At 42.1% G+C, this 16,151-nt stretch overlaps 1 protein-coding gene across 3 annotated transcripts in view; it reads left to right on the top strand.

The window, feature by feature from the left end:
• The window catches only part of LOC113113513 (nuclear GTPase SLIP-GC-like), a 44,266-nt gene that overhangs the window by 14,655 nt on the left and 13,460 nt on the right, over positions 1–16,151 (top strand). The window contains exons 17-19 of one of the 3 annotated variants that reach the window (XM_026279738.1): positions 2,953–3,086; positions 6,945–7,023; positions 8,232–8,712. In XM_026279738.1, coding sequence (XP_026135523.1) covers positions 2,953–3,086; positions 6,945–7,023; positions 8,232–8,287 — 269 coding nt within the window. In that variant the 3' untranslated portion in view covers positions 8,288–8,712. Of the gene's footprint in view, positions 1–2,952; positions 3,087–6,944; positions 7,024–8,231; positions 8,713–16,151 lie in introns of those variants that run through there. The other 2 variants (XM_026279740.1, XM_026279739.1) reach the window with 2 other exon arrangements.

Genomic DNA, 16,151 nt, shown 5'->3' with positions numbered 1-16,151 from the left:
TGACCCGATCAGGCATTTCCAGGGTTCCTCACACTGTGAAGAACACCAAGTGACGAAGACGTTCCATTTCAAAGCATAGGCATGTCTGGTGGACACAGCTCTAGCTGAAGTGATGGTAGCTACCACCTGAGGTGGAAAGGTACCTAAACCTTCCGCGAACCTGTCCAGAACCCACACATGTAGGTTCCAAAGAGCGAGACGTGGGTGCCAGAGGGTGCCCCGTCTCTGAGAAAGAAGGTCTTCCTCAGTGGAATTGGCCAGGGAGGGGCTGTCGCAAGGAGTACCAGGTCGGGGAACCAGGTCCGGCTGAGCCAAAAAGGTGCAACCATGAGGACCTGCTCCTCGTCCTCCCTGATCTTGCACAACGTCTGTGCAAGAAGGCTCACTGGGGGAAACGCATACTTGCGGAGGCGCAGTGGCCAGCTGTGTGCCAAAGCGTCTGTGCCAAGGGTGCCCTCGGTCAGGGAGTAAAACATCTGGCAGTGGGAATTTTCTGGAGAGGCAAACAGGTCTACCTGAGCATCTTCGAAGCATTCCCAAATCAGCTGAACCAACTGGGGGTGGAGTCTCCATTCCCCGGGGTGAGACTGCTGGCATGGGAGCTCGTCGGCTGCACGATTGAGCCTGGCATGAAGCGACCTCAGATGCTTCTGACTCCACAAGAGGAGATGACAAGCGAGTTGCGACATGTGGCGGGAGCTCATATGGAGTAACACAAGCGGTATGACTGATGCCGGAGATGCCATATGCCCCAGGAGCCTCTGAAACAGTTTCAGGGACCACTCTCTTGCCCTCGAATTGTCTCAGGCAATTCAGTAGTGACTGCACGTGCTCGTTCGCAAGCCACACAAACGTGTGGACCGAGTCTATTTCCATACCGAGAACAGAGATCCTCTGCACAGGGAGGAGTTTGCTCTTTTCCCAGGGAAAGGAGAACGAGAGCAGTGAGGAAGCACGTCGCCAACTGTAGTTCGTGCCCTCTTGGGACCCGGAGGTATCCTTCACAGTTGGAGGCTCTTAATGAACAAAGGGTTCTCCCCCAGCGCTCCTCCAGGGGAAGCAGTGGTCCTGCTAAAATCTCTTGATGGGTGCCCTCAGCGATGAGAAGGCTGTGGGCAGCAGCATGCCGCCGGGGCAGGATGACCTCAGACTGCTTCTGGGCGGCAGAGAACTGCTGGGCAAAATTCTCTACCACGGTGCTGAAGTTGAGTTCAATCAGACTCCCTACTGTCTGCCAGGGTCAGCCATAGGTGGCACTCCTGGACTACCAAAGTCACCCAGAGAGCGAGGTCGGTAGCAGTGCTCTTTGAGCAGCTTGGCCTAGTAGACTTGAATGGTAGTGGAAGTGACTAGTTCATGGAGGGCAGGGTTCATGGAGTGCAAGGCAGAGGCGGCCTGACCCACAGCTCTTTAAGCCTTGGCCACAGCATAAAGTGAAAGTGTGACGTGACATTCAGCCAAGTATGGTGACCCATACTCAGAATTTGTGCTCTGCATTTAACCCATCCGAAGTGCACACACACAGAGCAGTGAACACACACACACACTGTTAGCACACACCCAGAGCAGTGTTCATCATTTATGCTGCGGCGCCCGGGGAGCAGTTGGGGGTTCGATGCCTTGCTCAAGGGCACCTAAGTCGTGGTATTGAAGGTGGAGAGAGATCTGTACATGCACTAACCCCGCCCACAATTCCATCCGGCCGGAGACTAGAACCCACAACCTTTCAATTGGGAGTCCAACTCTCTAACCATTAGGCCACGACTTCCCCGCATGGATATATATGCATAAATAAATATTCTCACTGTGCAATGTTGGGCTGTGTCAGACAAAAGATGGCCATGAAACAATCGTGGTCATGGCACATAAACAGTGGTTCAACATCATACAGTGAGAAATATAAAGACAATGTCACAGTCTTGTGATCAAAGACAGCCTGCAATTATTTTCTGGCATTGTCTTACCTTCTGAGTAGCAAACGAAAATGCGTCATGATGATGTATTGATCAACGTGACATGTCACTAAAAGTTAAATACCACAGAGGTGAAAAAGAGTAATGACCTTTACTAACTTGTGTTGTAGTCTACTATTCAGTAAGTGTCATCATCATACAGTCTACAGACATGTCGCATCAAAGTATATTATATAATAATAATAATGTTTAATTTATATATCTCCTTTCCCAAGCTCAAAGACAAAAGCTTCACAATGACAAAAGCAGATAAAAAAATCATGTAATACATAGAAAGACAAAAGTCCAGAGTATGCTATTACAGTTGCATACCACTGTAATAATACAGAATTGTAATCACAATCAATAATAATAATTTAAAAAACACTATGACAGGTAGTATTGGTTGAATATATAGGTTTTGTGTTTAGACTTACATTTGTGCAGTGTGGTTGTCTGAAGAGCCAGGGCCAATGAGTTTCAAAGTTTAGGAGCAATATAGATGACAGGAGAAATCTCAGAAAACACTTCCAGATGATCGAAGTGGACGAGAGGGAATGTATGGAGAAAGGTCAGAGAGAGAAGTAGGTGCAAGACCATGGAGTGACTTAAAAGTATGCAGAAGAATTGTATAAATGATATGAGAGGACACAGAAAGCCAGTGGAGGTTAAATAAAATAGGAGTGATATTCGTAGACTGTTTAGTTTCTCGCAGCAGAGTTTTAAGTATATTGCAAACAGGAGATGGACCGTACTGGTAATCCAGGAAAAAAGAGCATTACAGTAAGTACAGTAAATCCATGTGACAATGTTATCTCTTGATTTTATTAGATCACTAAAATTATCGTCTGTAGCAGGCTTTAAGGGGAACTGCTGTCAAATAAAACAGTAAATAAATTGTAAAACAAACAAACTATTTTTTTATATGTTGTATCATATATATGAGTTATATGAATGAAATGTTATATAATGAATTATTATAAAATGTTGCTTATTTTAGAAGCTGCACATTTCCATGGAACCGGATCCATGAAGAAAATGCAGAATACTCTGACAGAAGCAATTCAGAATTTAGAACATGACATGTTCAAACAGGCAAAAGCAGAAGTGCTTAGGAAGTTCAGAGATTTGGAGGTATTTGTTTCAGAATACTTAACATACGATGATTTTTACATTTACACCTAGTGAGTACCCTTTAGTCTGGAGCTTTTTCATTTATTTAAAGTTTAAACTTCTCTATGACAATGATTATGAAATTAATTATTATAATGCTTATAATATTATAGTGCTCTGCAGGGCCGTGCAGAGACCTTTGGAGGGGCAGGTGCTCAAAGTATAAAAGGGGCACATGGAACAAGGCTTTAAATAGTGCGGTTCAAAATAGCAACACAGCAATATATTGTGAAGCATTCCTTGCCGATTTGCGTATTGATATGGATGATTATGTATTGATAGGGCAGCAAATGCTGGAATGTAGTTTTGAAAATGAAAAAGATTAAAAGAGACAATTTTAAGTTTAAAAGTAAAAAAATATTTCCACCTAATAATAACTCTGGGATTAGAAACTGAAATGTCTTAAATTTTTCCCAACCTGATGGCTTTTTCTTCTCTGTTCAACAGAATAATTAAGAACAGCTGTTATAGTAAAAACTATAGAAAATGCTTGTGACTCTACATTTTCCTCTTTCTCACCAGCCTCTGTCTCCTGGCTTGCTTACCTGCTCTTTCTGTCACTTGTGCGTCTACATTTGCCTCTTTTTCTTCCTCTATCTCTATCTCCTCATCTGATCTATTACTTTCCAGTCTCTGTCCATCTAAGAACAAGGCACAATCTACTATTTCATTATCAATCTATTATTTTAACCATCACTACTATTCTTGCACCTAATCAATAAGCCCACCTTAAATACTGATACAAAACAATAAACAACTGAGTCATGCTATGAAAGCACTGTATAACTTATATAGGCTTATGTTTTATTTATTTTTCCTTTTTATTCAAAACAATTCCAAACATGCTTAAATGGAATAGTAGTGATGGAAAGGTAGTGTAATCTATTAACTACACATTAAACCTTAAGTGCCTTATCATGCCATAAAATATTTTTAATACGACTGAATTTGCATTTAATGTAAATTTTAATAACAATATTGTAAGTTACTTATTTTAATACTTTCATTTTACAGAGAGTAAAGAACATTTACATTATCAAATAACATTTTCATTCAGTTTAGCCAGAGTTCAGGCACTCTCAAAAACTCCCATTGAAATCACTTAAGCACTTTACATTTTTAGTTTTCTCTCTCTCTCTCTCTCTCTCTCTCTCTCTCTCTCTCTCTGAAGAAAGAATTCGCTAAATAATTCCGTCAGCGAGCAAGTGAACAAAAACACCGCGTTTCATGATGACTCTTCTGCACGTCTCCGATTGGCCATTGCATCCGCGCAACAGAACCGTTGATTGGTTATCATCATGAAGCGTTGTACGAGCGTCTCTGGCTCAGCGCCAGCCAGCGAACACAGATTTAAATTTAGCAGCTGATGCTGCACTGAACGATCTAATCACAACAGTGTGATTATATCAAATATATAAAAAATATTATTCTGCTGTTTTTTTTTTTTGGTCGCTTGGAAGCTGCATTTAAAATCAACTTGGCTCAGAGCTCTTTGAAGGAGCATGACGCCTCTGCCCCTCGATGTCTGTGAAACGTTTCTCCCTCAAACAGCACGCTAACGTTACTCTACACTACAGGCTACACACCGCAATATAAACATATCTGCATGTTCTCCATCACGTCGTTCTTGTAAAATAATAATAATTAAATAAATATCAAAATCACTTGAAACACCACTTACCAGCTTCTGCGGTGTTGAAAATAATATCCTCTGACAATTAAAAAATGCGCGTGCGGCGTGACGAATCGCCCAGGTCAGATGAGGACAGGCACGTGCACAGGTAGGGCTCAACCTGTGCAGAGCACATGCCCTTTTTGCCCTTACACTCCGAAGTGCCCTTTTTTTGGTGGTGTTTTTTTTTTTTTTTTTTAAATCAATGCTATTGGTCACCCTTTACGTCTGTCTGTCTGTTTTACCAAATGAAAGTTCTTAAAACGTGCTGTGTAAATCTTATTCGATCCTCAAGCGGTCAGTAAGCTGATAACTCCGCCCCCTCTCATTGAATCAACTGAAGTTCCACAGCAGCCGCACAGTAGACAACAGCTGAGCTGAACAAAGTTTTGCGAAGGGTAAATAAATATCTTGTTGTTTGAATAAGTACTACTAAACACTGTCTATAAAGGCTCATATTTTATTTATTTGATGTCTGACTGACTCACTGACTGAGACATGTGGGACGTCGCCTGAGAGAGAGGGCTAGCATTTGCCATCTAGTCATAGCCAATACATAGCCAACACTTAAATAGCCTGTGCAGATAGTAGCATTTCATCTTTTATAAAATGCTAATTTGGCCAAATGCATTTTACCACAGGAAAAACTGAGCGCTCCGTCTATATAGCAAAAAAAACTAGTTTGTAACCTAGATGAAAATGTAATGTGATGCCGGCAGCGGCAGGCGCCATCGCCGTTTTAATGACGGACAGGAAAAAAAATCACATTTGCACACATTCGCTGGTCAAAAACGATATATTGATAAGTAATACAACAACATATATTTTGTTTTTACCATCGGAAAATCATAACAGGTGCGCCCCCGCGCTGTTTCGAACTGGAACTTACACAAAGCGCAAGTGATCCTCTTCACCTAGATAACATATTTCTAAGAAATTTCTTCTTTGATTTATGATTGCTGATACACTTAATTTATTAACATTTAGGCTAATCATGTTATGGTATACTCTCTGTATACTCTCTTTATAAAATGTTGTAAAACATGGTTTTACTACAGTAATGTAGTAGTAACTAAAAAAAAAAATTACAGAAGATCACTGAAATCTTTATATTTTATCATACAGAATGTAATTCGTGATTCATTCCAAGGCTTCATTTATTTGATCCAAAATACAGCAAAATCAGTAATATTGTGTAATATTTTTACAATTTTAAATAACTGTTTTCTATTTGAATATATTTTAAAATGTGATTTTATTTTTGTGATCAAAGCTGAATTTTCAGCATGATTACTCCAGTTCAGTACTCTTCAGTGTCACGTGATCCTTCAGAAATGCTTTTCATTGCAACTGTACTTTTCACACTATTTTTATTTATTTTTTCATTGCTGGCTTATTTTAGGGGAAAGTGTAGTGAATAAGAGACCTTCGAGAGACCAACATCCCTGGTCCACCACAGTATCAAATTTTTGCCAGGTACATGGCTCTCAGAAGGTTGCTGTTGTATTAGGTTTAAAGAAGCCCTTAAAACCCTGTTTATCTATATTATCTAATATTATTATTATGGTTGTTATTAATCGTGAATAAATCTAAAGCTTTTGAGACTATTATTTTGTGTTATTGAATTTGTCATGAAGATGTGACCATTTCTTCCTTTTATGCAGGCTTACTAAATAATCTTGATATAAAAAGGGGGGGGGGGTGCCCTTTTTCAGTTTCAGCACATGCCCCTCAAAAGGTCTGTGCACGGCCCTGGATGAGGAGGTCGTCGTCGTCAGGTCAAATGTCATCATGTTGGTCATTTTATTGACGGCTAAATTATTATTCAAATTTTTAATAATATTTAAATTGGGCATGAGCAGGCAATCACAAAAGGAAACGTTATGACAAAAAAAAAAAAACAAAAAAAAAAATTAGAGGAAATTTTGCTTTGACAAAAGGGCACTTTGGGCACCAAAGGGCAAAGGGGCAGGTGCTCAAGCACCCAACGCCCCCCCCCCCCTGCACGTGCGTGGTGCTCTGAATATAAGTAAACTTTGTATTTTGAAATATAAAACATTGCTCAGTTTCTTCAAATTCACAAACCTCACAGATGTTTCTTAACATGTCAAAGTATGTGTTATTGAGTGTATGTCTTCTTTGAACAGCAACATATAAAAGATGCTCTAGAGTCTGGATTACAGAGGGCAATACTCTTGCTGTCAGAAACGGACAAAATCAAACTGGGTAAGAGAGACTCCTATCTTGTTCAAAGTAACTAAATCTAAATCAACACTAATTAGACATAATCCAGTAAGATTCATGGTAACACCTTCTATGAAGCCCGTATTTATAATACATTATAAGGACATTCATAAGAGATCTCATGAATAATCATAACAACAATTATATACATTATAATACTTACGTATTTGTGGTTTTAAGTTTAAGAGTATGATTATTAATAACACACAATGGACACCATATTAAATCTACTTTATTTACAGTATAATGGAGTGTATCATATCTTGACATTGTTTAAGATCTGCACAGTATCTTACTACAGCTTGTGAGTGGTTAGATGTTGAGAGTTATCTGAGTGTTTCTGTGGAGCTAATGTTAATTGTTTGATGTGAGATTAATACTCCAACTGAAAAAATGCAATGTTTTATTTGGTTACATTTTATTTTGATTGTCCCCTTAATCAATTGACTATAAACAACTTTGCAACTACATGCCAACTAACCCTCATTAGTATTAATATCTTCAAGAATGTCAGTTTATCTGTTGGTTGACCATCGGAATAAAGTGTTAGCATATATTTACAGTAGCAGACATACTATTACTCCACTGACCACTAGTTGATATGTAGTTATAGAGTTACTTATCAACAGCTGTCTAAAGGGTACCATCAAAATAAACTGATATTGCAATAAAAATAATTTAAATCAAATGTGTCATATTACACATTCAACTGATCTGATATCTGATCTTATGACTGTTTGAAAAAATTGTTTTATTATTAATACTATTATTACTACTTAAGTTACTTACTAATAAGTGGTCTTTGACTGCTTTAAGTAAAGTAGCATCAGAAAAAAATGGAGATATGAGAGCAAGACATGAGACTTATAATACATTACTATGAGAAATATAATCCATTGTAAAAGTGGATGCAATATATTCATTATGTTATAAATAATCATGCTCTTAAAAGCTATAACCACAAATAAGTACATATTATAATATATTAAAACTGTTCTTATGAATATTCATGAGATGAAACAACATATTATAAGTTTTTTTTTTTAATATAATGCATTCATTATAATGCCTTAAGAATACGCTCATAATGTATTATAAATACAGGCTATATAAAAAGTGTTACCAAATTCATTAAGTATAGCTGTTATATTAAAAGAATATGTTGCTATTCTGTGATGTATCTTCTCTAGATGTTCTTGAAGACATTAAAGAGCTTGAGAACATTTTACAACAACTGTGTGACTGAGCAAAGAGCAAGCAGTACAACCAACATGGAACAAGGGACATTGCATTCTTCAGTTTATGTTTTACCGCTTATACATTTTTCCAAAATATGTTAAAGTGTTTAAAAAACAATGGCACTGCTTTTGTATCAATTGCATAATGTTAGGGCTAGGTAGATTATTGGTAGAGTTTTATATGCTACCAATATTGACTTGTACTATAATTGCCACTATAATACTATATTTTTGGTTCTTTTCAAGTTTTCCCTAGTCTGTTTTATAAGTCATCCTGTTCACCTGTGTTCATTCAATTATGTCATTAGTATCTCCCTTGAGTTTGTATAAATTCTCCCCATTTCTGTTTTGTCCTTGTTGGTTATTATTTGGGTCCTCGATTTCTTTGTGTTTTTGTTTTGTGGATTATATTAAAAGACTGTTTATTGGTTTACTCCTGTGTTGTGCCCTATTTATAAAAGATCAATTACAATAATGGTTTAAACACTGTATTAAATATTTAGGTCTGGAGATTTAAACAGCTATCTGCCATTTATCTTCTATTATATACTTTGCAAAAGCATTTTTATATTTATGTAGCCTACATAATAATATTCTTTTACACTATAATCCTTTTGTTTTTAATATTTGGCATGTTTGTGTGAGACTTTGTACCAGGTTTGAGTTGGTCTATGGCACAGTCTATATTCTGTTCCTTAAAATAGCAATGCACCAGCAATGTGCCTGAACACACCACTTTTTTAGACCAGCTCGCACAAAAATGCGCAAATGCATTTGCTAATAAAATGACGTGACGCTAGACGGGAACTAGCAAACACACTTCCGCTGCACCTTGCGTTGCATTGCGCCGGGTGTATGATAGGGCCCTAAGTCTCTTTACCATGTACAGTAGCATACAGTCATCTCAGTCACCATCAGCATCACAGGCTCTAGAAAGTGCATTTGCCAGCATGTTCTCTGAACCTTTCTTGTGTTGAATGGTCAAGTTATATTCATGCAGACAAAGTCACCAGCGTATCAAACGCTGATTGAGGTTGCACATGCGGGAGAGAAAACCTTGACTGTTGTGGTCAGTATAGACAAAAAGACGCATACAACTACCATCAACATAAACTTCAAAATGTTTGAGTGCCATCACCAGGGCAAGAGCTTCCTTCTCGATGGTACTGTAGTTTCGTTGACACATAGAGAACTTCTTAGAGAAGTACCAGACTGGATGTTCTACTCCTGCACAGTCCTCCTGCAGCAGGACAGCACCAGCTCCCACAGCACATGCATCCACTTGTAGCTTAAATGGAAAAGTATTATTAGGGGCTGAAAGAACTGGAGTATTACAGAGAAGTTCTTTGGCAGCAAGAAAAGCATTCTTACACTGAGGGGATTCCAAACTAATTTCTTCACAGAGCTAAGTAGGTCATTATGTGGAGACACCACGGTTGCAAAGTTTTTGCAAAATCCACAGTGGTATCTCGCCATTCCCAGAAACCGGCTTAACTTATGCTTGGTATTTGGAGCAGGAAATTCAACAACAGCAGCTACCTTAGCTGTTACGGTTCTTACGCAACCTTGACCCACCTTTTTCCCAAGGTAAGTTACCACCGCTTCAGAAAATTCACTTTTTGCTAGATTCAGAGTAAACCTTGCATCATTTAACCTGCTAAACACTCTATCCAGGCTACATATGTGGTCTTTCCAATCACCTGAATAGACCACAGTGTCATCTAAGTAGGCTTCACAGTCGCACAATCCTGACAAAACTTTCTGCATGAGCATCTGGAATATGGTTGGGGCATTTTGCTTCCTAAAAGCCATAAATTTGTACTGGAGGAAGTTTTCAGGGGTGACAAATGCAGAGATTTCACATGCGCATGCAATTAATTCTATACAGTAGCCAGTACAAACATAACAGGGGATTTATCATTAACATTTGTTTCTCTGCATAATATTAAATGAAGCACCATTACTTCAAACTAATTATACTTGAAGCCACCCTCGGAGAAATGCTAAAAATATTGTTATAAATTATAGCAACACCTCCCCCTTTACCTTTTGAATGTGGCTCATGTTTATAACAGTGTTCCTGGGGGATAGACTCATTTAAAATAATGTGATAATCAGGTTTTAGCCAGGTTTCTGTCAAACAGAGCACAGCTAGGTTGGGATCAGTGATGATATCATTTACAAAAAGTACTTTTGTAGAAATGGATCTCATATTCAATAAACCAAGCTTTATCATTTGTTTATCCATATTAAATCAGTTTTTTTTATTGTTGAAGATCAATTAAATTGTTACTCATCAATTAATTTGGAAGATTTTTGTATTTTCTAGTTTGGGAAACAGACACAGTCTCTATAGTGTGATATCTAGGTGAAAGAGTCTCTATGTGCTTTAACTGATTTGTGTGGCGTAAGGCAGCTAGCAGACAGTTGGTTTAGCCAGTCTGTCTGCTTCCTGACCTGGGGTCTCATTTATAAACCTCTCAGTAGATATCATCCTAAAAGTGAACGTAGGCACAAAAGCTACAACCTGCGCAAAAATCCCTTTATAAATCACAGTCAGGGGAAGATTGTGTGTACAGTCTTGTTCAAAATAATAGCAGTACAATGTGACTAACCAGAATAATCAAGGTTTTTAGTATATTTTTTATTGCTACGTGGCAAACAAGTTACCAGTAGGTTCAGTAGATTGTCAGAAAACAAACAAGACCCAGCATTCATGATATGCACGCTCTTAAGGCTGTGCAATTGGGCAATTAGTTGAAAGGGGTGTGTTCAAAAAAATAGCAGTGTCTACCTTTGACTGTACAAACTCAAAACTATTTTGTACAAACATTTTTTTTTTCTGGGATTTAGCAATCCTGTGAATCACTAAACTAATATTTAGTTGTATGACCACAGTTTTTTAAAACTGCTTGACATCTGTGTGGCATGGAGTCAACCAACTTGTGGCACCTCTCAGCTGTTATTCCACTCCATGATTCTTTAACAACATTCCACAATTCATTCCCATTTCTTGGTTTTGCTTCAGAAACAGCATTTTTGATATCACCCCACAAGTTCTCAATTGGATTAAGGTCTGGAGATTGGGCTGGCCACTCCATAACATTAATTTTGTTGGTTTGGAACCAAGACTTTGCCCGTTTACTAGTGTGTTTTGGGTCATTGTCTTGTTGAAACAACCATTTCAAGGGCATGTCCTCTTCAGCATAGGGCAGCATGACCTCTTCAAGTATTTTAACATATGCAAACTGATCCATGATCCCTGGTATGCGATAAATAGGCCCAACACCATAGTAGGAGAAACATGCCCATATCATGATGCTTGCACCTCCATGCTTCACCGTCTTCACTGTGTACTGTGGCTTGAATTCAGAGTTTGGGGGTCGTCTCACAAACTGCCTGTGGCCCTTGGACCCAAAAAGAACAATTTTACTCTCATCAGTCCACAAAATGTTCCTCCATTTCTCTTTAGGCCAGTTGATGTGTTCTTTGGCAAATTGTAACCTCTTCTGCACATGCCTTTTTTTTAACAGAGGGACTTTGCGGGGGATTCTTGAAAATAGATTAGCTTCACACAGACGTCTTCTAACTGTCACAGTACTTACAGGTAACTCCAGACTGTCTTTGATCATCCTGGAGGTGATCATTGGCTGAGCCTTTGCCATTTTGGTTATTCTTCTATCCATTTTGATGGTTGTCTTCCGTTTTCTTCCACGTCTCTCTGGTTTTGCTCTCCATTTTAAGGCATTGGAGATCATTTTAGCTGAACAGCCTATCATTTTTTGCACCTCTTTATAGGTTTTCCCCTCTCTAATCAACTTTTTAATCAAAGTACGCTGTTCTTCTGAACAATGTCTTGAACGACCCATTTTCCTCAGCTTTCAAATGCATGTTCAACAAGTGTTGGCTTCATCCTTAAATAGGGGCCACCTGATTCACTCCTGTTTCTTCACAAAATTGATGACCTCAGTGATTGAATGCCACACTGCTATTTTTTTGAACACACCCCTTTCAACTAATTCAACTAATTGCCCAATTGCACAGCCTTAAGAGCCTAAATGCTGGGTCTCATTTGTTTTCTGAGAATCTACTGAACCTACTGGTAACTTGTTTGCCACATAGCAATAAAAAATATACTAAAAACCTTGATTATTCTGGTTAGTCACATTGTACTGCTATTATTTTGAACAAGACTGTATGTGCATTTCAACCTCGTCTCCTCCCCAAAATAACCAGCTTCCAATGCCTAGTTTTACTATGCATAACCTCATCTGCATATCATTTACATGCATAGTCTTATACACTTGACAACAAGTTTAGCACCAAGACATTGAGGAAATATGATATGGGGATGACAATCCCATTTGTGCAGTACACATTCATTTTTTATTGCTAAAAATGATCTAGTATCCATATGTTTTATAATAAATATATGAAAATATACAAAACATTCTAACTACCTATCTAATCTTTTTTGTATTCTATTTTCATTTATTATACAATAAAAAAAGACCTCTAACACTAACTCGCTCTATTCTTTTTCTATTCTCTCTGTTTTCTTTTAATTATATTATTTAAAAGCCCTTGCTACACGTACTGAATTTAAGCTAACTGAGACTTGTTATAGCACTTATATATCATTGCTCTTTTGTAGTTTTTAATTGCTTCAAGTGTCCTCATTTGTAAGTCACTTTGGATAAAAGCATCTACTAAATGTAAGTGTACACATAAAAACGAAATGGTTTAAAACTATTTTCAAATATATTTTAGAATAGAGTTGATCTGATAATTTTACACTGGCCAAATAGTATTTCAATTGTTTCAAACAATTAAAATCAAATTCAATCTATGCAGTTTTGCTGATGAACATCTTTTGGCTATTTTTTTGTGGAAACAGATAGGCCCATATTTATTGCAGTGTAAATACAATTGTCTGGCCACTGCACAAGAAGGCCACCAACCCCGAGCCACTGCACAAGATCTGTGTATCTGTTAACACTAGTGAAATGCAGTACTGAAGTAATCACTAATCACTGTTCATTGCACACAGCTGTTCCCACTCACATTGTTTACACCTGTCTATAGTGACGAGCTCTCCCAGAGGAATCAGCGTCGCCCTGGAAACCAAAGCAAAACACCTGCATGTCCTCGTCACCGGCTGATCGGTCACAGCTGCTCCCCATCAGCCAGCACTTTAAAAGGAGCACATGTTTCACTCAGAAGAGGTTCTTGAACCGAATGCAATGCTGGTCTAACCCCTCTCTTCTGTCTTCACAGAAAGCAGCGAGTGACCGACAGCCCACACACTTTGGAGCACGTCAGGATACCCACTTTCCCCTTGATTGTCACAGAAGAGCACGGAGAGCACACGGGAAGCACCAAACAGTTGAAGGCGGATCAGGACACTTCACCAGGCACCCTTCACTTTCCAATAAATCCACCCTCCGGGGCATTTAATTCACACACCTCTTGTCTAATGTTTCTTCACCCCGTGACAGTGGTGGAGAATGCGGGAAGTACAGTGAGGAATCACTTTTTTTTCCTTTTTTTCCCTGTTTCTGTCACCAGCACCACAGAAGGCGGCACGCGCTTCCCCGCGATGGAGGACGTCTTACAACGCCTTGCTGAAGTAAGCATCCGCCAGCAGCAAATAGCGGAACACCTCGCCACTCGCCTGGGCAGGACGGAGGATGAACTCGCCGCCGTCCGGGCGGCCGCGGCCCAGCGCGTTCCGCTACCTGAGCCTCGGGCACAAGCCACCCGTCTGTTACCTAAGATGACGGCCGATGACGATGTGGTAGCCTTCCTTCAGGCCTTTGAAAACACCGCCCACCTAGAGGGATGGCCAGAGGACAAGTGGGCACGTGCGCTGGCACCCCTCCTCACCGGTGAAACACAGAGGGCTTACTTCTCGCTCCCCCTGACAAGTGCCGACAGCTATATCGAAGTTAAGCGAGAGATCCTGGCGAGGCTGGGCCTCTCTCCTGTGAGCGCCGCCCAGCAGTTCCACGAGTGGAAATACAAGCCCCGGGTGCCAGCCCGTGCCCAGGCGGCCGAACTCAGCCGCATCGCCCAGCACTGGCTGTTGGAAGGAAACCCCACCCCAACGCAGGTAGTGGAACGAGTGGTGGTCGATCGCCTCCTGCGCACACTGCCTCGCGCCCACCGACAGGCCGTCGGCATGAGGAACCCACGTGACGTCCGGGAATTGGTGGAGGCGATCGAGCTGGTGGATGCTGTCCATCACAGCGGGGCAGGGGACCGGCTGCCGACATTCCCCCGGAGGGTGGTCCAGGAGTGACGCCCGCTCGAAGGCACCGCGCGACCAGTCAGCAGGCCGACAGTTCCCCCACCGCGAGATGAGCCCATGCCCACTGCAGAACGACCGTCGCCTCCGTGAGCCTGGCTTGCAGGCTGCATCCTTCACCAACGGGTGCCGGCAGGAGCCCCCGAAGCAGAGGTGAAGGAGGATGGAAGACGGTTCTGGGCCCTATTGGACTCAGGCAGTGCGGTCACCCTCATCCAGTCGCGACTGTGCGCCCCTCGAAGCGGACGGAAAAACTTCCTACCGATAACCTGTGTGCACGGAGACACTCGCCAAGTACCGGCCCATGAGATGGTCATTTCATCCCCCCAGGGCACCTGGCCGGTGGAGGTAGGCCTGGTGAAGGACCTGCCGGTGGCCGTACTGCTCGGAAGGAATTGGACCGGCTTCGAGAAGCTGCTGTCCGCCGCCACTCAGCCTGCCAGCCCCAAGGGGAGCCGTCGAAGACCGAGGCGGCCGCCTGGACCCCGCCGCCAACCGACCCTGCTCGCCTCTCACAGTGGGAGAGAAGGTGAGGCCCCCTCCCAGTCCACTAATCTGTTTTATGATGTCTACCAACAGGCCGCTGGAGGGGGCTCTTTCGCCAAGGAACAGCGGGAGGACGACGACTCAAGCACTGTTGGAGCCAGGTGCGAGTCGTGGATGGAGAGGACGTCCTCCCCCGGCCCCACCCTCTCCCACATTTTGGAGTAGAGAATGGCCTGCTGTATTGTGTCGCCCAGCATAGGGAGGAGGAGAAAAGGTTACTAGTTGTGCCTCGAGCCAAGACCGAGACCATTCTAGAGCTGGCCCATTCCCACCCCATGGCAGGACACCTCGCGGCAGCCAATACCGCTCAACGCATCCGCGACCGCTTCCATTGGCCTGGCCTGGAAGCCGAGGTAAAGCGGTTCTGCCAAGCCTGCCCGACCTGTCAGGCCACGTCGCCCAGGACTCCTCCCCCCAGCCCGCTCATTCCGCTGCCTATCATCGAGGTGCCCTTCGAGCAGATAGGAATGGACATAGTGGGGCCGTTGCCGAAGTCTGCCCGAGGGCATGAGCACATCCTGGTCATCGTCGACTATGCCACCCGGTACCCAGAAGCAGTCCCCCTGCGGAAGGCCACCGCGAAGTCCATCGCCCAGGAGCTGTTTCTGCTGGCCAGCAGAGTCGGCCTCCCCTCGGAGATCCTGACTGACCAGGGAACCCCCTTCATGTCCCGGCTAATGGCTGACCTCTGCCGGCTGCTGCGGGTGAAGCAGTTGAGGACCACTGTTTATCACCCCCAAACTGATGGCCTCGTAGAGAGATTTAACCAAACCCTCAAGCAAATGCTCAGACGTGTGGCGGCAGAGGACAAGCGGGATTGGGACCTCATGATCCCCTACGTGCTCTTTGGGATCCGCGAAGTTCCCCAGGCCTCAACTGGCTTCACCCCCTTCGAGCTCCTGTTTGGCCGTCAACCCCGGGGCCTCTTGGACGTGGCCCGGGAAGCGTGGGAGCAGCAGCCGGCCCCGCATCGTACCGTCATCGAACATGTCCGGCAAATGAGGGAACGGATCGACCGA

This window comes from Carassius auratus, chromosome 14 (genome assembly GCF_003368295.1).
Source record: "Carassius auratus strain Wakin chromosome 14, ASM336829v1, whole genome shotgun sequence".
Classification (NCBI taxonomy): domain Eukaryota; kingdom Metazoa; phylum Chordata; class Actinopteri; order Cypriniformes; family Cyprinidae; genus Carassius; species Carassius auratus.
This window is presented reverse-complemented; position numbering and strand designations above follow the sequence as displayed.